Genomic DNA, 22,397 nt, shown 5'->3' on the forward strand with positions numbered 1-22,397 from the left:
TGTTTGCATTTTTCCCAGGCGAAGTTACAGCAAGTAGAACCTAAGCCAGTAAAAGGGAAAAGGAGGACAATTTTATTGAGATTATTTTATTTTTGACATTATATTTTGTGATTATTTCAGTGGAAACACTACAGTTTTTGTCCTCAGGGGGCTCCAAAGTCAACACAATATGGAAGTTCATTGTAGTGTCTTTAATGAACCATCCTTTTATTAAACAGGTGATAAACAGCCTGCGACGTCTTAAGAAAACAGGTGCAATTTCTATAATGTATCAGTTTTTCCCCTTTCAGTCGACTGTCATTATGTGTATTACACAACATCTCACAGTGGATCTACAAATGCACAAAACGCATTTTGGAGCCAAACAGCATTATAGCGCTTTACTTTTTAATGATTTGACAACTTGTCAAGATCTAGAAACGTTTTTAATTTTTGCAGACATTTTTGCTCCAGTGTGGTAATAAAGTGTGTGTGGTAATGTTTGGCATCACCACACAGCACTAATGAGGAAGAATGTGAAGTTGTCCCCTGCATCAACAAACTATTTTCAAATCAAAAGTTTTGACAGCGCCTTTGCAACAGGGTTTCACCAATATTTGTTTTTAAAAGCAGTCTGGTAGCTCAGTTGGTAGAGCACTTGCTCCGTATACTGAGGCTGTGAGTCTTCTGCAGCAGCTGTGGGTTTGACTCCCACCTACAGCCCTTTGCTGCATGTCACTCCCCCACTCTCTCTCCCCTTGTCATAAATAAAAAGATAGAAGTCTAGTTATCATTATTTTGTGCAAAGGTCGCAGACCCCTACCACATTTATACACCAATACAATTTACTCACATTTTTCTTACATGACAGTACAATGTCAACATGCACGATACTGTATAAACCGTGCTGGTATTACCAAAGGTTTCAGCTCATCTGACTTTGATATTCAAGCGCAATGCCTGTGGTTTATAAGTCTGCTCATCTTATCTCCTTATCTGCTAGTGGGTGGGAGGGTTTGGATGATATGATGATATATCATGAGCTGAGAGAGATTTATCTTTTAGAATATCTCTGGTCGGCCATTTCAAGCAATACTTTAAAGGTAGAGCCAGTAGGATTTGTCCGAGCTGTTCGTGAATGCACCAGAAAGATTGATTATTGTTGAGTCTCATTTCCAGGATACCAAATGCTGACGGTAAAATGTCACGAACACAGCAGAATCATGAGAAACACAGACAGAGAGCAGATCTCTGCAGATACAGACACCAAATGTTGATTAAAAAGGTATTATATTTCTGAGTCTATACATTGTTTTGGTTTTTTTTTAGGAAAAATGTTGCCTTTAATAAAACATGTTTTATATAATATAGTCTGTTTAGAATAATGATTGCTGTGTGAGATCCAGTGTTGCTTCTCTGGTAGGCACGACCAAAACAATCAGACACAAGATTAGTTTCTTTCACACGCTGTCACTCTGATTAACAGTGAAATCAGTCATAGTGTCAATAAGCCCGTAACACTAAAATATTGAATGCACTTGCAAGTTGTGAATTATGTATAACTTGCCTACGTACTTTCATAAAACAAAACCATGGGGTGCAAATTATGTTATTGTTGATTTCTCTGACCTAGTTTAGGAGGTGTTATACTGTAATTGGTGACCTGTCACATTAATACTAGATATGTATATATCATTGTTGGTGTGATTAATCTTGTGTTTTGATTAAAGGTCTGAGTGGACCTCAGAAAATTTCCAGATTTCAAACTGGGCCACGGCATTCTTAAGTTTGGGAGTGGCTGATCTATGTTTTTCACCTTCAGTGCCAAACGTTTACAGCGAAATGCTCATGTTTACTTGTTTTTGTTCAGCTTTGTTGTCCTTGCTGTCCTCAGCTGTATGTCTGTTTCTACCTTCCTGAAATTTGAGTGCAGGTTTATTGACAGCACCTTTAAACCTGGGTCATATCACTGTGTGCACATTCTTAGCCAATAAAGCAGATTTTGATATGATGATAAGATCACAAAAAGTAAGAATATAGTAAAAAAAAAAAAATCTTTAAGTGATGAATGTTCATTTACTGTCCAGCGTCAGTGCATGATTGCTAGAGGCTTCAAGTTTCATCTTGCATGTGTATGATGAAAACTGGACCACAACTGGCTTCAAAACCAGGGGCCACCTTTACAAACACTCTGAAAATATTATCAGAAAGCTCCTAACTTAACCTAACCTTACTAGGTATGAGACATTCTTACGGAGGTAGACAAACGTTTGACGCTGCCCTACTCATGCAGTCACCTGTTCACATGCTGATAGATGTTATATTTTAGTTGCTTATGTTTATTTACCATGCTGGTAAATTCTTTACTTAATATGTTTTACATTAACCCTTTTGTGAGCCTGCAGGTTGTGGACGTCCAGTAGAAATGAAATGAAGTGTGTTACAGCATGAGCATGTGAAAGTGCTGTAATTGGTTGTGTGATCACTCCGCTGATGAAGGTTGTGACAGATCCAAGACGTGAGTGCATCTCTAATGAGACCTGTAGTGTTAAATGAACTCACTGTCATTGAGCGTTTGGATATTATTTCTCTTAAATGTCCTTCTTCCTGCACCTCAGGAGCTCTCTTAAAGGTTAAGATGCTTTAGTGAATAACATTTTCTTTGTCGGAGTAATTCTTTACTGGAAGGGGAAATTCTTAGAAAACATCATCATTCTAAGACTTTTCTTCTTTTTTTCATCAGGAGTGAGTCTTTATACTAGGAAGCTTTTTGAATACAGCCCCAGATGTCACAAAATCCTGCACGTGTTCAAGATTTAAGGTGAGCACAGAGGAGCTGGAGAGGCTTTAACGGTGCAGTAAGCAATTCTGGAGTAAGATAGTTGATTGTTGAGGCTCGACCTGAAGTTGTGAAATAGATAGATTTTGGGAATGAGACTCAACATCAACTATCTTGCCAACCTTTGATTGTTCAAAGTCTCCCGTCACAGGCTAGATTTTCTTAAGACTCAAAACAGAGTCAAGAGGAGGAGCAGCACATAACAAATTAACCGCCTACCTCAACTTAACGTGATGGAACAATAAGCAAAACATATTCTCAGAAGGGAGGCTTCAAAAATCCACAATCCAAAGCTTAGTGGCAAAATTGGATTTATAGGATTTTTGTTTGGGTGTTTTTTTTTATCTTGTGCACACAGATCAAAGAAATATAATCTTTCAGGATGTTGGGATGCCTCAAATAACGGAAGAGGTGGGAATCTGGTTATCTGTAAATGTTTTTTTCAGTTGAATTCCCAAAAAATTTACAATCACAATATCTATGAGTATCATGATTTGAAATAATATTTACCCTGGTACATGCTGATACCAGTGGGTAGCTTACATAAATAGAATATACTGTCCAAATCTTGTTAATTAATAGAATTTATTTCCCTGGCTGGGAACATCCAGTGACTATCGTCGCCTCACTCAGCTTGATCACAAGATATTAACGGTTGGTCCGAAGCTCAGTAATGTATTTTGATGATTATAGGTCTGATGATGTGATGGAGGAAAATGAAGTGTGAAAGCGAGCTGTGGATCATCCTGGTTGCGTAACCTGCGATAGATGGAGTGCAAAACAGCTGGCCCATTTCACCAGGGTGAGGACACACACACACACACACACACTTGTAACCATCAGAGCACTAATGATCGGTGCAATTTCATGTGTGTTTGTTTGTGTGTCTGTGTGTGTGTATGTTTGCACGTGGGTTTGCAGCTTGTATGTGTGTGAGGCGGCTGCCTCTACCTGTGCTTGGACCCCGTCCACCGAGGCCTCTCTGAGGACTTTACTCCCCGCTTTGCCCATGGTTTCGCTGCACCAGCTGTGACGGGACAAAACAAAAATAAGAGAGTCAGAGGTACTGTACAAAATGTGCCTTTGCTTCATGATGTCGTTTAAAACAGAAATTCAGGTAGCGTGCAGCTCAACAACTAGCATGGTGGTCCTCTAACCGGACAAGTCACAAGTCCTACCTTATCTGTCACATCCTCTACAAGGAGTTGACTTGTCCTCCCTGCATCCACTTGGGTCTCTACCTCAAATACATGTATGTTCAGCTAATATATCCACAAATATTTATTAATTCTTCTTTCTTTCTTTCTTCCTTCCTTCCACAGGAACCAAGGGGGGTGATGTGCCGAAGCTCACCGAGATGTTTGCCCCGCCTTGAAATCTTGACCCCCGAGTTCCTTGCTGCTCAGGAAATGCTGAATTCTGTGATGGTGTTGTCTATACAGAGCGTCCACAGACATTGAAGGAGAGCATTCAGATTATTTTTGGGACACACTTTCTGATTGTCAGAGCAGCTCGGACCTCTCTGAAGAGACTGACAAACATCATAAAGTAGTAAACTCATACCTGTAATGGAGCGCCAACCGTAGGAAGGATTGTTCCTGCAGTGAATATGATTTTATGCTACCAAAGGCAGTAAGAATGTGTAATATCGTGAACGATGGCTGTCCTTTGAATTATACTAATCACTGTACACTGGATCCATGGTGTCAACATCTGACCCCTACTCGACCACAACAACTGCAGCAAAAGCAGAACAGCAACTCATTATTGCACTATTCTTTATTCCTTCATCCTTTTATTCAGTCAACCTTTATTTAAACTGGGAAATACATAGAGATAGAAACCTTATTTACAAAGTAGCCAAGTAAAACAATAAAATAAAACTTGCTAGAAACAAAGAACACCAATGAGAAACTTTCACAAGAGTGACAACATGCCACAATAAAACTTAGAGAATATATAAAAACCTTAAAATATTTAAAATTTAAGGTGTATTAATCTGCTAAAGAGGAGCATCTGGAAGGAAAATGCGATCCAGTTAAAGATTTAAATTGCCCTACGGATAAAAATGAGGAAAGCTTTAAATTGTTCTGTATGCTGTTCAGTGTTGCAGATGCATATTTTCCATATTCAGTAAAAACAGCCGACACCTGCAGCGAAGTCCAATCACCTGATAAGAGCCCACATTAAAAGAAAGCATTGATGTGGTGCACGGAGGTAAAAGGCCATTAAGTGCTTTTTAAATAAATAAAGCCAACTGCGTTTCATGCCTCACAGAGAGAGGGCCGCCAGCCTTACAGGTCACAACAATGGGTGCTGCAATTATTTCCAGTAATAAATCTTAAAGCAGAGTGATAAAGAGTCCAAGGGCTTCAGAGTTGCAGCTGAAGCGTGCATGTATAAAATGTCACTATTGTCCAATACTGATAAAAAAATTAAAAAAAAGTTGCCTCTGTAAGCATCTTTCTACAATTTAGGGGAAAAGAGAGTTTATTTGTTTAAAAGAAACCAATTTAGGGGGGCAGTGTTTGTCAGCCAGACACTGGAATGGGACTGTATTGTCAGTGGAGCCGAAACAAAATTGAAGAAAACACAGACAGAAAGCAGAAGTTGGGATTCAGGTGTTTCCTGAATTCACAAGAAGCTAGTCAAATAATTAAGAGTTTGAGGTAGACAAGCATTTCACAAAGTTTGTAAAGTTTCCCCGACTTAAAAACTCACGAAACTTTAAGATTTTTTTTCATCTCCCTGCAGAGTGTCAACAAAGCATCAAACTGCAGTTACTGTTTTTGTAAAATCTGATGATTTTGCTGAAAATAGTGTAAATTCCAAAAATCTATTGAAACAGTGTGTTCAGAAACTTGGCAGGTAAAACACACTTTAAACATGGAGGGGATGATAACAATTAATCAATTAAGAATTTGGTCAATCAAGTAAAAAAAAATCAATTAACTATCAACTAAAGATCTGAAATGTAAAATATATTTTTTTATGAGCATGCTCCACATGTTATGTGACATTCAAGGTCATGTGTTTAATAATTATGCCTTTATGTACCTGTGTTTTACAGAATATGCAAAATGTTGCTGTGATCAATTAATTGATCATTAAGGTCAGCAATGATCGATTAAGGAAAGTGTTTACAATTTGCAAACACAGAGAGGCCTAATGTTTGCACTACAGCAATATGCTGGGACAAACAGTCAATATTTTTTAGACAAAGAAATGAATAATTTAAACTATTTTGCCACGTTCACAAGAGGGGACCATTGATTAAGAATTTGAAGCCGACAGCGTTTCACAAAGTTCAGAAAGTTTTCGCCACTTAACAACTCATAAAACTTTTGATATTTTTCAAGGGAGTCTAGGACTTTTGCTTCAGAGAATAAAGGAGTATATTGTGGTTCTTGCTTCATTTGAAGTGTGGTCACTACATCCACAATTTAACGGTGTTTCTCCCTGTTTTTAGTGTGGTTATTGCAACCATTAATACAGTGTTTTTCTCTCTTGCTCTCTTTCTGGGTCTCTCTATGTGTCTCTTTCACAATTTATGTTTGCTGAATCTTAATAACGCAGACATGTTTCTGCCACATTGTGGTAACAAAGGGTCGTTGTGTAGTACTAGTTTTAATATGGTGTTAATGTGGTTTAACGTATAGTTAAACTGTAGATCAAGTTTATAGTTTTCTCAGCTCCAGGCAAAGAAAGGAGGCCCCCCAGGAGAAAACCTTATGATAGCAACTGTTTGTGTAGCTAACGTTAGTGTTATGGCTGTATAGCTAACAGTAGCGGTTGGTTAAGTTTGTACCATTAGCATCCCAGGCACTAATTTGATGTTTTTCAGTGTGTAGGTTGCAACTAGGAGGTTGTTGTTGTTTCCCGTGGACTTATACCAGCGGTGTGTATCCAGTAAGTCAGACTAGATGTTGAGTGAGATTAAGTGTTTGCTCTGCACATGATAGTATATCGTTCTTTATTTAAAAGTCTATTTTGAAATTGTAATCCTGCTAATAATCCCCAGTTTTACTGAACATAAGCATAACCTAGGAAATTATTGTATCTATTATTGTAATTATTGTATCTATTACTCTCCAAGTTTTGTTTTCTTTTGTATGTCGCATTCATCATTTTATATTTATGTTTATTTTGGTTAAGAAGGGACAGTGCACATTAATTAACACCGACACTTAAGTCACGTCAATGTGCCAGATTTAGCCACACAGGCTAATATTTTACAACACAGAGCTGTATAATTAGATGTTAGTTATAGTTTCCCCTTATGCTACTCACAAAAACAAAAAATGTACAAAAATTACACACAGCAAACTGGAAAAAATACTTTTAAAAAATCCTAAAAGTAAATAAATTATAAATATTAACCACACTATATTTCATGGTGGAATGCTGAGAATATTTTAAGTCCCACAGCCTGAGGATAGAAGACATCTGTATGGTCCCACTCAGTTGTGAGTTGATAAAGGTGAGTTAATGCTGTTCTGATGTGTGTGTATGTACAAACACATGCATACATCTGCAAACATATCCTGTATACCACCCCTGCATGAGTCAGTGCCCCACTCCAGTCACAAAACTCTAGACTCGCCCTCATTCTCAGGCTTCAGTGGTTTACGATGAGATGTTTTCATTCAGCCTCTCTCTCTTTATCTGTCTACTTCCATTCATGCCTGTTATACAGTCTGTGATTCATCCGGAGCCTCGTCTTGAAGTGACTGAATGAAAAGCCTCAAAACAACAGACCAAAGCAACATACATACTGGAAAAAACCATCAATGTCAGACGTCAGAACTGCTGTGCTGAACAGTTTGTTTGCTCAAACATGCCGGCTGAAGGTCACTGACCGTGACAAATCAGGTTTAGTCAACAACTATTTCAACGGACACTCGTGTTGTATGTTCACTGCAGTCATATTTTCCAAGTGTGGGGGAGTCTCAGGTTCATTTTGTCGTTTGCCACAGAGGTCTTTACTGCTTTTTTCTTTGAAATTGGACACAGAGAGCTCACATGAAGCTGCCTCATTAATAAAAGTCCAACCGTATAAAATTAAATGGATCCTAACCTTGAGCACCTTTTCTTCAAACCAAAGAAAACGTCATGTATACTATAAAGTGTGCTAATATTAAAACCATGTTCCCTTAGAAGCATATTTAAAATGAGTTTAGTGAATCCTCAGCAGAACTTTCTATTCAGACATCAAGTAGTAATAACTACAGTGAGTGAGGCAGACAATGAGGAACTTGAAATTCAAGCCTGATTAGATTTTTTAAATTTGATATTGACATTTTTAATATTCTTCAGACCGGCCCTGACAATCGAGGATTTTCTGCCTTTTGTTCAAAAACACAATGAGCGGAAAGGCAGCCAATCATGTGGTCGTGACTAAAATTAAAGATGTGGTTATTTCCCGTATTCAGGGGCAAAATTACCACTATTCATGAAATTCAGGCATTTGTTGATGAATGAGCCATTGTGAGAAATGGCTGCATCACAGTCCTTGCAGAGTGTAGTTACCGAAAGTTGTTTTTCTCGAATGATACTCATATTCAAAGTGTTCATATATTTAAAGATTTCAATAATACCGTAAGGTCAAACAGTCAAACTTTGAGCAGCACAGTGAATAATGCATGTTTACCTTTAATAAAATAAGGTTATGCGTAACATTTCTAGGCCTCCAAACCAATTAAAGGTCTGTCAAATATTCAGCAGCAAGCTAAAACCTGACCTGGCATTTTGGTACTTACTCACTGTGCCGGAGCTAATGAGACAAAATTAGCCTCTGCTTACAGAGCAGCTCCTGAAGTGCTGATCAGGCTGCTTCATCTCAGTTCTGTCATTAGCTTGTTGTTGGTCCTGCAGCTATAGAAATGCTATTTTCAGATGAAATCTGCCATACATCATGCATATTGTAGGTAGCATGGTTCTGGGACATTTAACAAGTTAATGTGAAATCCCCAGATAAAAAGGAAGGTTATTAGTCACATAAATTGTTTGTTTCACTGCCTGCATGGACCCCAGAGCTTTTTACAATTGGCTAAAAGGTTCATTTGGATTGAGAAGAATGAAAGCTGTTCATAACAGGACTGGTCTGCAGCCATGCTAGCAGCTCTGTGAGGCTGTACGTAAGCATAGCAGTGCTGTGAGCTTAAGGCTAACAACAGCATGCTCATGATGACAATGCTAACACACACATGCCAACACTCCAGTTTTGTCATACAGGGATCCAGATCATCTATGAAAATCAATCTACACATATAATCCACACTCTACATACAACTTCAATCCATTTGACCAGACATCCTGAAAAGTCCTAAATTATAATCCCAAATCCTGAATCCTGTCCTGTCTGTCTCCAAAATGAACCTTTATAGTGTTAGATAATATGAAAAATATATTAGTCTGTGAAAGTATTCAGATGTAGACTTCCTGCCATTCATTCTTTAAAACGTCCCGTTTGTTTTTGTAAATTATTTCAGTGTTTCACTCGTCTGCTGCACTGATTACTCTGTCATGAATAATAGATTGTTGTCATTTGACATGTTTTAAACCAGATGACGGAGAGTGCACCTGCCATACAGGAGGAATCTGTGAGAAAAAAATATCTTCAAAATGTGTTTGTAGCTCCTACAGCCTACTGACAATCTCAGCCGAAGAAAAGACATTTAAAAGCGTTCCTGAAATGGCCGTTAAAAACACACCTGTCATAATATTAACAAACTTATGTTTTTCACATATTTTGGCCATAAATCAACACTGGATAAAATCAAAATTTTGACCAAATGAAGACTATATGAAAAGTAAGAGAAGCATTAAAGTTATAGTTGGTAATTTCTATTAAAAAAAACATTTTTGGCATATTTGCTGAAACTGCCACACTACACTGACAATAGTACATGTGACAGATAATAAGTGAAAAAACTGGTCAGTATTTGACAACCTTGGAAAGACACTCAGCAGTTAGTCGAACCCACCTGACCTGACATTTTGAGTTGGAAGCTGGCTCTGATTGGTTGTTCTCATTCAGGTGTGGTGGATTCTTGCAGGTGGAGTGGAGCCAGAGGACGCTGACGTTTTCTCATATTATCTGTTCATACTGTCAGGTTATAGTGATGGTTTCAGCAAACATAACAAGAACTTATTTTAACAGAAGTTAGCAACTGTAGCTTTAAAGGTAGAATCGGTAGGATTTGTCCGTGCTGTCTGTAAATGCACCAGAGGGGCAGGGTCACTGCAGACCACCAGCAACCGCCACGCCCTTCTTGTGGATCATAGAGTGATTATTAAAACGGATTATGTTTTCGATTCTTTACCATTCTATATTTATTTTTTTAGGGGAATGTTGCAGATTATGCCTTTAGAGTTATTATAATTCACCCTCAGGGAGACATGAATGCCTGAACCTAATCCTGAACATAATCCCATGGCAATTTTGAGGTGTTTCAGTCTGGATAAAAATGACTGACAACAGCGTCTCTGGCGCTACGTTGCTGATGTTGCTAAAAATTTCTATTTCTTAACAAATACATCAATAATATTAGTTAAAGGAGTCACTGAACTGTCTTTCTCTTTACATTGATATATCACAGTGATTATTCTAATTGCCTACTGAAATAAGCGAGAGGTAAATTTGTGGAACAGTTGTAGGATGAGGAATTAACAATATGTTGTACACTTTGTAAATAAAAAAAATATATATTTTAAAATAAAGTGGTAAACCAGAAGTGAAAGTGTCGCATCTTATATAATAATCTTCAGTCTACACCTTTTTGGTCAATGTTTTTGTCACCTATTGTTACTCATTTATATTTCTGTGTTAACTTAGACCAAAATGATCTTGTCTCAACGTCTCGTCATTGTTCATCTTGAGTGCTTTAATATTTTATAATTATGACAGTCATTCATCTCCCTTTGCTTTATGTTCATCGTTTGCTTTGCTCTGTTTTTGATCTGATTTCTGTGCTGTCTGCTGCAGTGACCCAAATTCTGTCAAACATCATAAAAATTTAATTTAATCAATCAATCTAAAATCTTAATGTCCGCTGATGTTCTCACTCTCGTTATATTTAAGCCATTCATGGGACAGTGTGTAATACAGAGACAGTACGTGCATTACAGTTATTCAGTGTTTGCAGGGTGCAAGCAATGCAGGCTTTATTCTATAATGAATATCTGTTACTGTAAAACATTAGAGACAAATTCAAATGCCAGCTGGCAATTCTGAGCAACATCATGCACAGTGCAGGTTTCTATTTAATCCTTGTGCACAGAGCATCACAACATTCACTCTTCTTTGGTTTCCTGGGTTTAATTATGCAGTTAAAATCTCAGCTGACTTGTGTGTTCATTAGCCCCACTGCTGCTAATCATGAAGGCAGATACTCAGTACAGTGTGTTATCATGTAATCAGATGTGGACATGATGAGACTGTAATACAGCGTGTGTCAAATGATAAGATATGAGCATCAAAACAAGTCATCTAATTAGTCTGTCACCCCCATTAACCTCCAGTCAGTCAAAAAAATCTAACTAAAAAGTAAACTAATCTGTAAAATATGCCTTGTTAGCAACAAAATGTGATAATAAGGGCAGAAAGTCTTATTATTTTAGAATAATCATCAGTTTAAAAGCAGACAAAATTAAATTTAACACCAATCACTACAATTTCTTGCTCTGCATATATTTGTTTCTCGTTTATATCCAGTAAAAAGCATTCATAACTATAATCAATGACAGACTGGAGTCATAATTATATATTTTTCTAACTGATTCAGCTTTTAAAGACACAAACAGACCTCTTGTTTGTAAATGAAGTGGTGCGTCACAGCATGCACTAAGTGTCTAGAATCAAGGCTGTGGGAAAAACATGTTACATAAGCCGTAATGAACCAAGCACCTCTTTTCTAGGCCACGAAACATCCCACATTCATTGATTAATTCCTTGAACACTTACCTCAGGTTCTGGATCTATTAACTGTTTTTTTTTTCCCTTCGTCTTTATCAAACAGTCAAGGCAAAAATATTCCGCTTTTGTTCCGTCTGGGTTCGGGAGCTCGAAGCGGGATCCTGACAGATGTTAGTATCATGGTTATGACTAAATCCTGCTTGTATCAAACCCAGCATTCTGGATTAACCATCACAGCCAATGGCCACATCTGCCATGGCACAAAAATGGGTGCCCTGTCAGTGTGTGTGGCATGTGTGTTTGTGAGGGTTATCTTTTTTTTTTTTGTACTTGCACGCCATGTGGTTTTAGGAGGACAAGTTCATTCAACGACACAAAAAAGCCAAATGGTGCTACTTGCTGAGCTGAAAATAGTTTTTAGCGACAGGGAAACATTACACAGTCCATTAATGAGGTTATGTGTCGGATGTTGTTGGTTTTATATCGAGTACTTCCTCTAATAGAATGGGAAATAAAAAAAAGATGAGTAAACATCCCCCCCCCCCCCCGATACCAAAAATGAAAACATATTGTGGCTCAGTCATACTAGTTCATACTAGAACTAGTTCATTAAACAGTCCCTCCAGGATTTGGCAGGCTGTTTTTGGGATTGTTGTGGACTAAAATACCTAAAATTCAAAGTTGCAATTATTATTATTATAGTTGTTGTTGTTGATGATGATGTTATTGTTATTATTTCTTTTGAATAATTCATTAAAAGTCAAAGACAGTTTGTTCCAGGGAGAATAAATCCACACTCTGTTCTGGGTTTTCTGAGTAAGTTTACCATAAAGGCTCAGGATTACAAAACTTTATTTGTAAATGGAAAAAGTGCACAGAGCATTGATAAATGTCAGTAAAAATGATTGATGTTTTCAGTACCCATGACCAATTAAAGCAATAATAATAATAATAATAATAAAAACATAAAAAATAGTAAATAATAAAACACTGAGTTGGTTCATCGTACGAATATCTTTTGCACAGTGCTATGATGGGTAGAACTTGTGGGAGGCTGCGATGATTGGTCAGATTTGCAGGGAGGTTGCAGTGATTGGACAAAATCGCAATAAACTTCAAAACTTCCTGCAGTGACTGATTAAAAGGTGAAATATGTAACACTGACAGCAAGCACTGGCACTGCAGTCCAAATTAAAGAGTCTTCTTTCCCCGCCGCCTCCTCTCCAGACTTAAAGCTCATGCAGGTTAAAAAAAATTGTTTGCTGAACATTTAAAATCATTTTGGTAAAGTGAATAAACAGTGGGCAGAATTACACAAAACAAAAACTCCACAGTGAAATTTCAATTTCAATTTCACGACCACTACATCTTTCACTTAAAAATGAATAAAAATATTATTAAAAACATATTTTCTAAGTTTTATTTCATTTTATAAAAGGATTTTTGCTGACTATTATTAGTTTTTGCACATGCTTAGGTCAAGGCTGGCTACTTTTACTTTATTATAAAGAAGGAAAGCAGAAGCACTTGAAGCAGAAAAGCATCCCCACGTTTGAAAGAAACGATGCAAAAGTGCTCTCTTATAAGCAAAAAAACATATTTAAGTTCTCTTTAGGAAGCCCTTTAATGCAGAAATTGTGATTCTCTCTAGGGCGGTGTTTCTGAAACTTTTTACGCAGTGTACCACTTCAGAAAATACTGAGCTCTGCAAGTCCCACCTTACTGTTTTACACTTGGTACTAGCAGCCACTGTGGACATTTTACTGGTTCATCTTAAATAACCACTACTGCCAATTTATTGTCCACTTTTCACTGTGTTTTTGCACCATCCTCTGCATTTCACCTCCGCTTTACGATCTCATCAACATAGTTTAGCTCATAGCTACGGGTAAACACGCTGATATTAAAACAGTCATAGAGGAGAGACTGAACTTATTTATGTATTTCCATTAAAATGTAGTTGTATTTTGATATCATTATGTGTTTTAGAGTAACTAATTTAGTTTTTCAAAAATATTTCTGATGTTCCTCCGTGTACCGCTAGAAGCAGCTCGCCTACCACACGCACCACAGTTTGAGAATATAGGCTGTAGGGTGTACTTCCAGTGGAGAAAACCAGAAACTGGACCCTTTTTTGTAACAAAAAATACTGCACATATTGTAGTTGTACTATGGTCATTTTATGATTTAGTATGGTAAATATATGACATTTTTTCCTTCAAGTCCATTGTAAGAGCACAGATTGCTCTAGTTAATGTAAGCTGCATACATTAAAATAAAACATATTTCTTTGCCTTACCATTTCAGAGCCATTTCTTGGAACAAACACAAAAGAAAATTGGTAGAAGCTGAATCTAAATTAGACCTCTTTCCCCCGACTCTGGCTCTGTTTTGGATTCATAGAAGACGTCTGACCCACTTATCCGCAATGTTCTCATTTCGTGTTGAATAGGAACATGGAAAACATCTACTTGTGGGTCAGATGCACTGATGAACACAGATAAGAAGCTCAGACTGGGTTGTTGTCCCTGACAACAGTAATGCTAAAAGTGGATGACTGTAATGCTGCTCTACAGTTTGCCTTTTCATGGAAGGAACGTGTCAATTTGTATTTGTTTGTCTTAAAAAATAATGAAATGCTTTTGGACGCTTACATGGTGAGGGAATTAATATGTAGGCAGCTGACTTTAATTCACATGGCACTTGAGTTGCAGGCTTTATTGCAAGCTGCTGCGCTCACTGGCGCTTTGATTATGCACAAGATCGCTGGTGATATGAGAGAGTCTGCCGTATTAAATGTTCACTATAACATGAGTGTTACGCAATCCTCTTGTCACACTAATACCTTATCTGGAGAGAAGATAGATAATGTTAATACACGGGGATTGATCACGGCAGAGCTTTTGAACAAAGACAAAGGACTCCAGGCTTTATGGTGGACTGTATTTAGATGTGCTAATACTACATTCAATAAAAAATATCTGAAATATTTGTTTCTGCTCCCATTTTTCATGAAGGAAAAGATCTAAGACTGCTTTTATGCACTAAAACAGTTTACTTCTCTAATATTTTATTCACAAATCTTTGTTAGTGAGCACTTCTCATTTGCAGAGATACACAGGTGTGTCTTGAACTGGTCACAGTAAAAGGACGCTCTAAAAAGTGCAGTATTTCCCCCAGGAGGGCAAAGTCATGACCCACCCTACTCTGTGTCTAAATCTCTAGCACTCATTGCCTTCTTTGTTTTGGTTGGTTAGGTTTAGGCATGAAGAGTGATCGGTTAGGGTTAGGATAAAAATATCAAGGTAAGCCAATCAGAGGGAGACTAGGGCAGGTCATTACATTTCCCGCCAGGAAAAAAAAATGTGTTCTCTAGACACGTTCTCATCCAAACTCATCAGGCACTGACGGTTTGTCACCGCCCCTCTGCGTCTGATACTGAAGCACAATTTAATCTGTCTGATGCGGCCAGAACATCTTTTTTAACAGGAGTAATTCTGTGAAACTGTCATGCCCCCTGCTCCATCCTGGCAGGAGCTCCTCCCTCTCTCTCTCTCTTTGTGTGTGTATGTGTATGTGTGTGCTTAATTACAGGAGTGGAATCAGGTGCGCAGGTGTTTGGTGCCAAGCTGCTAATCATCCCCAATCAACTCTGCTATATATACCAGGCCTCAACTCCACTACGCCGCCAGACCGTAGACTCAGCCTTTCAGTCAGTCTAGTGCAATCTTCTTTCATTCTCTTCCATTGTGTTTAAGCTGTATGGCTAATTCTCGCCTCCTGTGCCTGCAGCTGTATGTCCAGACTCTTGTCTCTGCTGCACTCCTGCCCGATCTGCACCCTGGAACTGTGCACTCACTCTGCTTGGCTTCCCTGCTCGCTCCCCTGCCTTGTTCTGCTCAGTTCTTCAGCTCACAGTTCAGCTCATCAACCGCTCTCACCTGGCAAAAAGACTCTGCTCCCCTTTCATTCCCATTAAGTATTGTTTTAATAAATTACTTTTGCATCAGTTCACTTCCTCAGTGTTCCGCGTCTTGCATTTGGGTTCAAATTCAGTGGTTCCCCACAACAGAAATGGTCAGTTTGGTTAGGTTTAGGATAAGACCATGTTTGGTGTTAGAATAATTGTTATATTACGTACATCACACGATGTCCCTTCAAGTAGCTCACAAGACTAAAGTCACATAGAAAAAAATCATAAAACGCACATAATGTTGTGTGCCTTACAACTTTCAGTAATATTTTGTTTCACACAGGACACAAATCTGAGTGAAAGTTTGAGTTTGAGCCATCTACCAAATCCATCTCCATTTAGACTTCCTCCCTCTTTCCTCCCTCTCACTTGAAAGGCCAGGTTGGTCTCTTTCAGCCACTAAGGGGTACCATGTATGTCTGTACCATCTATGTCTGTATAAGTTGCCGAGGGACGGTGACAGGTATATGACGAGTCGGGAGTGAGAGTGGGCTGGTATTTTTGAAATAGCCGCAGTTCAGTGCCTAATAAATGTCTTTTTTCAAGATAAAGGAGCACATTTTAGAAAAACATCCTTGTACCTACAAGACAGTATAGGTCAATTGCCACTTACTCTAAAAACGACATGTTATTACTGGTGGAGATTAGCAGCAGTGACAGTATTACCCATAGGTGCCATTTACAGGGGGCACTGGGTTTATTGCCCCCCAAAAAAGTTCAAGACGGAGGTGCAATGATCCACCAATCCTGAGCAAAAGCAGGAAAAAGCAGTTGTTAAATTGCCGGAGTCTAACAAATTCCAGGGACCATGAGTAAAGTCATATGCTATATTATTCTTTATATTTAAATACCATGATGAAGCATAGTGTGCATTTTGTTTGTTATCAGCCAAGCGCACCAAGCACTTTAATTAGTTAACAAGAATGAATTCAAACTCTTCTGAGTAGTTATGCAGTTAATGCAGTAACTTGTGGCTCTGCCATCTAAATTAGACACACAGCACGGTCTCTGTCATCAGCTCTGCATGGAAATACTTCAACAGATTAAACAATGAGTATGCAAAGTGTGCACTGCACTCTAATGAGAGATGAAATGCGCTGGACTGAGGTTTTCTGTGACATTTAGAATATCAGACAAAATTCCAAGTTAAATCCCAAAGCTTCAAGAACTCTGGATTCATTCTTTATTAAAAACACTTGAGTGAAACACTGGCAGATATATAATATGATGGATTTACCTCCAGTGGTTGGCTGCATCTAAATGCGTCCCTCACTGCACTTTGTGAAGAATCTGTCCAAAATCTCACACCATGTGAGTGAGGGCTTTTCCAGAGTTTTGCCTTTTAAGTGAACATTAAATTTCTTAGGCCAGCTGTTGTAACTTAGTGGGGCGCACGGTGCCAGCTCTCTGCAGCCTCTGAACGCAAACAGAAAATGGAATCTGTCTAAGCTCAATAGAATCACTTTGAAAACACCAAATAACTTATTATATTGAATTTTGTTTGTTTATTATGTGTAGAATTGTAAAATATCACCTCAATGGTAGTCAGTGACAGATTACAGGCAATAAACCTGGCATTTTTCCTCCTCACTCTGTGACAAAAGTCAGGCTGTGTGCAGCATGTGCAGTTTATATTATGTAAATTTTAATGTTGAAATGACATTCTTCTGCCTCAGTAATCATTAATACCACCAGCTAATAGACTAAAGTGATCAGATTTTGAGACTACAGTTCTCCTTGTTAATTATTTGCCTGAAATACGCTATGTGCTTTGACAGTTTAGCCAAAATTATACCTTAAAAACAAGTGCATTTCCCAGGATAGTGACCTTCAAGCTTTCCAGGACAGAAAATGTCATCTTTTCAGGAAAAATGTACTCGTCACCACCTCACACCATCAAACGTTACAGAGGCTGATATTTTTTGTCATCATGCTGCTTAATCAGCATCTTGATATGCCACACCTGTCAGGTGGATGGGTTATCTTGGCAAAGGAGAAGTACTCAATAAGACAGATTTTGTACTTCAACTCAGGAAAAATGTGAGGAAAAACAAAAGCGTTTATGTTTTTGTTCGGTGCCTCCCTGAAGCCACAGTCCCACTTCCCCAGGCCTCTGCATTTCTACAAACTCTGCAGTCATTGCCATTCGTCATCCATCCACCAGACACCCTCTGACTTTCCCACCTGTCCCAGGCACCTCACTCTCACCTGCTCACCTGTGTCTCCTCACTCTCCAATCATCCAGTCAGGACCAGGACCTTTTCCTCACAGTGGTCAGATCGTCAGTGTTGCTAACTGAACCTGAACTTGAAACATATAATATGTATTAAAATCACTGAACTGTTCTGTCTTTCACTTTTCTTTGCCTCCTATTCTATTATTATATTCTAAAAGGCACCATCCTTAATGTTTATATTTATTCACTGCAGCCATAAAAGTGCATACATTTCATTGTCACTTAATAACAGTGTGACAAAACATGTAAATTCACTGTCTAAAATCCACAGTATGCCTTTTCTGCCTTTTACAAAGTGCATCTGCAAAAACATCACATCCACCTCTGATCTCCACTCCATTTAATTAATCCTATATTCATTAAATGCTATATATAATGTATGATTACTGTCCACTCTATCATTACTGTAGCCGACATTGCTAATCCTCAGACTTTAGCATTAACAGACTATACAGGAAATGGAAAATCAAATCCTTTGTTTGGCATCAACAGTCAGAGACAGTGGTCATGTGCATTAATAACATGCTTTATACTTTATTTGACCTTTGTAGTGGTTCAGAAGAAACATGAAGAATCAGGTTTCTGTTATATTCACGCAAACTCTGAAAAATGTCTGCCTTACAATAATACGGTAAGTTTTAAAAAGCAGATTTTCTAAACTTTCTAAACTTTATACATAACAAACAATAAAATCAAATCCAGAGGAAAACCTTTTAGAGCACATCGCATCCTTATTTTCATGCATTTTTGATTAAAAATTTAATCATTCAGAAGAATAGTTGAGATATCAGAGAGAAAGAGAGATTAAAATACCACTGGGAAGATTTTTGGCACTGCCTGAGGCATAAAAGGCTTTTTTGACTTTTTTTTTCTTTGAATAACTACAGGTGGTTTTTCCTTTGATTTATTTTTTTTTTTTTAAATTATACTCATTTAAAATAATTATTTCCTGGCAGTTATTGTTAAATAAGTGTATATAGCTGCATTGTAATTTTGTGAACAAGGTGATGGTCAGAGTCAGTGCATGCTGGCCCAATGTAAAGGCTTTGCTCTAAATAGAAAGGACATTAATTAGTGTCGTTGGTAACATCTGTGTTTACTGCTCTATTTCATATCAATATGTCTGCCGTGTATAAGGTCTATTGTTCTGGATCTGGTTGTTGTGAAGTTTAATATTTTGTTGCTAGCACCACTAGCACAGTTCACCACTTTGTCACATCTGTGACCAGAAAAATATTGACAACCCTCAAAATAACTCTCTTGGTCTTGGCGAATTTTGTGTCACCTGTTAGTGATTTCACGTGTGAAATCAGCTTTGCTATCAAACTAGCCATCAGCTAGAAAAGGTGTGTTCAAAAACAGAAGAATCTGAAGTTAACTGGATTTTTCTGATGAGTTGTGAGATCAGTCAGAAGCTGAGTTGCCATAAACAGACGCAGTCATACCACACAAATAATCAATGTCAATGCCTATAGCTAACTACAACTAGCAAGCCAGAGGGTGAACAATTATTTTTCATGTTGGGCCCCATGAGAAATTGACTGGGCTGCCATGGGCCAGACACAATCGATATAATATCCTAATAATGGCCAAATATCTAATAACGGTCAGAAATGTTCTTTATTGGTCATTTCTACTGTTGGTCACCCTTTCTGAATTGCCAATGAAAATTGTGGGCTAATGTTGGCAGTGTCTAAAAGCTGATTTTGATATCTACAGTTGGTGCTTCAACTGCCTCGGGAAAACCAACAGGCACTGAACAAATTTACATAAATGTTGTGTGGCAAAAAATTTACTTTGCTTTTAGCTCGACCAGTCCAGTCTTTATATTGAACACACACTATTGCTCTGTCACAGCAGTTGGTTTTAGTTTAACATTCTGTTGCTAGTAGCAACAACTATTGGCATCGTTCTTTAGCCCAGCAGTTTGATTAACACCATACATCCATATTATTTTGTCAGATCTGTGACCAGGCAGAAATGAACTTAGACCCCCCATGAACCTCAATGAAACCTCAAAATTACCTTGTTGGGCCATTGCCTTGTAGGTGATTCCAACTGGCAAATTTGTGTTGGCTGTGAAGGTTTATTGTCTTTTCTCTAACCATCTGACTGTTAGCCAAGCTAGCCATTAGCTAGTTAAGGTGTTGAGAGAGACTGGAGGTAATAACTGGAGTTTTTGATGGGTTTTGAGATCAGTCAGAGGCTGATTTGCAATACAAACACACAGACTACACAAAAAGGGTTGGTGCCAATGTTTGTAGTAGGGTGGTTTGCTCTTGTTGGCAGCTGGTTTGAGTGTAACATTCTGTTGCTAATAGCAGTCATCACTATACAGTTCTATAGCACTTTAACTGACAGTGTTACATCCACTGTTTTTTGTTGTTTGACCATGACCTGCAGGTAATTTCTTAAGCCAGGTCTGTGTCAGCTGTTTTGTTGTTACAGGCTTTTATGTAATTGTTTGACTGCTAACCAACCTAGCCATTAGATAGTTAAGCAGAAGAAGGAATTTTTGGTGAGTTGTGAGATTAATCAGAGAATCTGAGTTGCCACACAAACACAAAGACAGGCACAATATTACACAAAAAGGGTTGGTTGTTGGTTGAGTTGTTTCTAGCTAGCCACAGCTAACATCTGTACAGTAGTTCATTGACTGTTTGCGGAAAGCCAACAGGCAGAAATCTGAGTTGAAGATCTCGTTTGCTTTGTGTTTTAAGGGTGTTTATACACAGTAGCTTACAGTCTTTGGTCTGTGGTCACCATCATTGTTTTGTCAAAGCAGTCGGTTTTAGTTAAACAGTCTTTTGCTAATAGCAACCATTTCTGGTACAGTTCTCTAGCAGCTCAAGTGACATTGTTACATCCACAGTATTGTAAAAATATATCTACCCTCAAAATGACCTGTTCGCTGTTTTATGTCACAGCATTTAGTTTAAGTTGAATAATCTGTTATTAGTGGCGACCACTAGGGGCACAGTTCTATGGCAGTTTAACTGATACACTAACATCCATGGTTTTGTCAAATCTGTGACCAGACAAAATTGACGACTTCTATCCACCCTCAGATTACTTTGTTGGACAATTACCTGTAGGTAATTCCTTTTGGCAATTTCATGCTGGCTGTGCAGCTTTTATAGCTCTTCTGCAATCATCTGACTGCTAACCGAGCTAGCTGCAGGTGTGCTCAAAAAGATGAAAAAGAAGAAGAAGAGATTGGAGGGAAATAACAGAACTGCAGTTTAGTGAGCTGTGTGATTAGTCAGAGACTGAGTTGCCATACAAATGCACACAAACACCGGCACACTTACCACACAGACAGGGTTGGTGCAAATGTTTCTAACTAGCCATAGCGAACATCTGTACCGTTGATATATTGGCTGTTTGGGGGAAATTAACAAACACTGCGTGAATGAAGTTTGGCAAAAATTTGCGTTGCTGTCTGTCTGAACAGTCTAATACTTTATTTTGAAAACACCATCATTGTTCTGTCACAGCAGTTCGTTTTTGTTGATCATTCTTTTGCTAGTCGCAAACACTACTGGTACAGTTCTGTAGCACAGGGTTTTCCCAGACTTTTTTTAGCTTGAGACCCAAAAGAATAACTTTGTGTCTCCCTGGGACCCAAACTTTCCTCATTAGGGACAAGCCTGGAGACAGGGACAGAATGTTGGAATGTCAATTTGGCCAGCAACATAACATCAGCATTCATAGCTACAGTGATGCATTGTTAGCTAGCTAGCAACACGCTAGTAACCAACAGACACACCCAACAAACAATTCAAATTCTCCACAAACAAACATGACTGACTTACTTCTTCTTCTTCTTCTTTGCAGTTTGGGAATATCTGCATAACTGACATTCTTACACCATTTTGTCGGTGATCTGTAAGTAAGTCAACATCGACAAGCACCTTTTATCCACCTTTTAAATTCTATTGTTTTTGAATATTATCTGTCAGTACTCAATTTTTATAGAAGTTCTTTTGTGTTTGTTAATTAGTTTACTGTCTATCAACCAAGCTAGCCGTTAGCTGTCTTTCTAGTTAAATTATCATTTAGCCAACTGTTGGGCTACTATTATGTAGTTATATTTTACGTCATGTGGACTTTTGGATGTGGGCTACTAATTTGGCAGTTAGTTTGTACTTTAGTTAATCCAGTGTACTAATATATTTTCCCAACTACTTTGGTTTAACTGATGTTTAGCCTACAGCATCTCATCTTTAGTATTTATAGCATCACTGAATTTGTTGTGTTTTGTACTGTTTTCAAAATTTACAACTTTAGAGGCCAGCATCTTGTCTTCAACCTATTGTAAGTATGTTACACTCATTCTCTTCACACACACAGAGTGAGGACTGAAAAATAAAGCCTATGGAAGAAAAGTACAAGGTGACAGGATTAGCAGACTTTAAGGCCTGTTTTGAACAGTTTATACTGGTCTCTAGTG

General features: G+C 38.1%; 1 protein-coding gene across 1 annotated transcript in view; it reads right to left on the reverse strand.

Annotated features, from left to right (window-relative positions):
• The window catches only part of lactbl1b (lactamase, beta-like 1b), a 39,413-nt gene extending 27,498 nt beyond the window's left edge, over positions 1 to 11,915 (reverse strand). The window contains exons 1-2 of the mRNA XM_084739216.1: positions 11,784 to 11,915; positions 3,770 to 3,845 (exon numbers count right to left, since the gene is read on the reverse strand). Coding sequence (XP_084595342.1) covers positions 3,770 to 3,829 — 60 coding nt within the window. The 5' untranslated portion in view covers positions 3,830 to 3,845; positions 11,784 to 11,915. The remainder of the gene's footprint in view (positions 1 to 3,769; positions 3,846 to 11,783) is intronic.
• Positions 11,916 to 22,397: the final 10,482 nt, after the last annotated feature.

Source organism: Lutjanus erythropterus, chromosome 2, assembly GCF_056507025.1.
Source record: "Lutjanus erythropterus isolate fLutEry1 chromosome 2, fLutEry1.hap2, whole genome shotgun sequence".
In the NCBI taxonomy this organism is placed as follows: Eukaryota; Metazoa; Chordata; class Actinopteri; order Lutjaniformes; family Lutjanidae; genus Lutjanus; species Lutjanus erythropterus.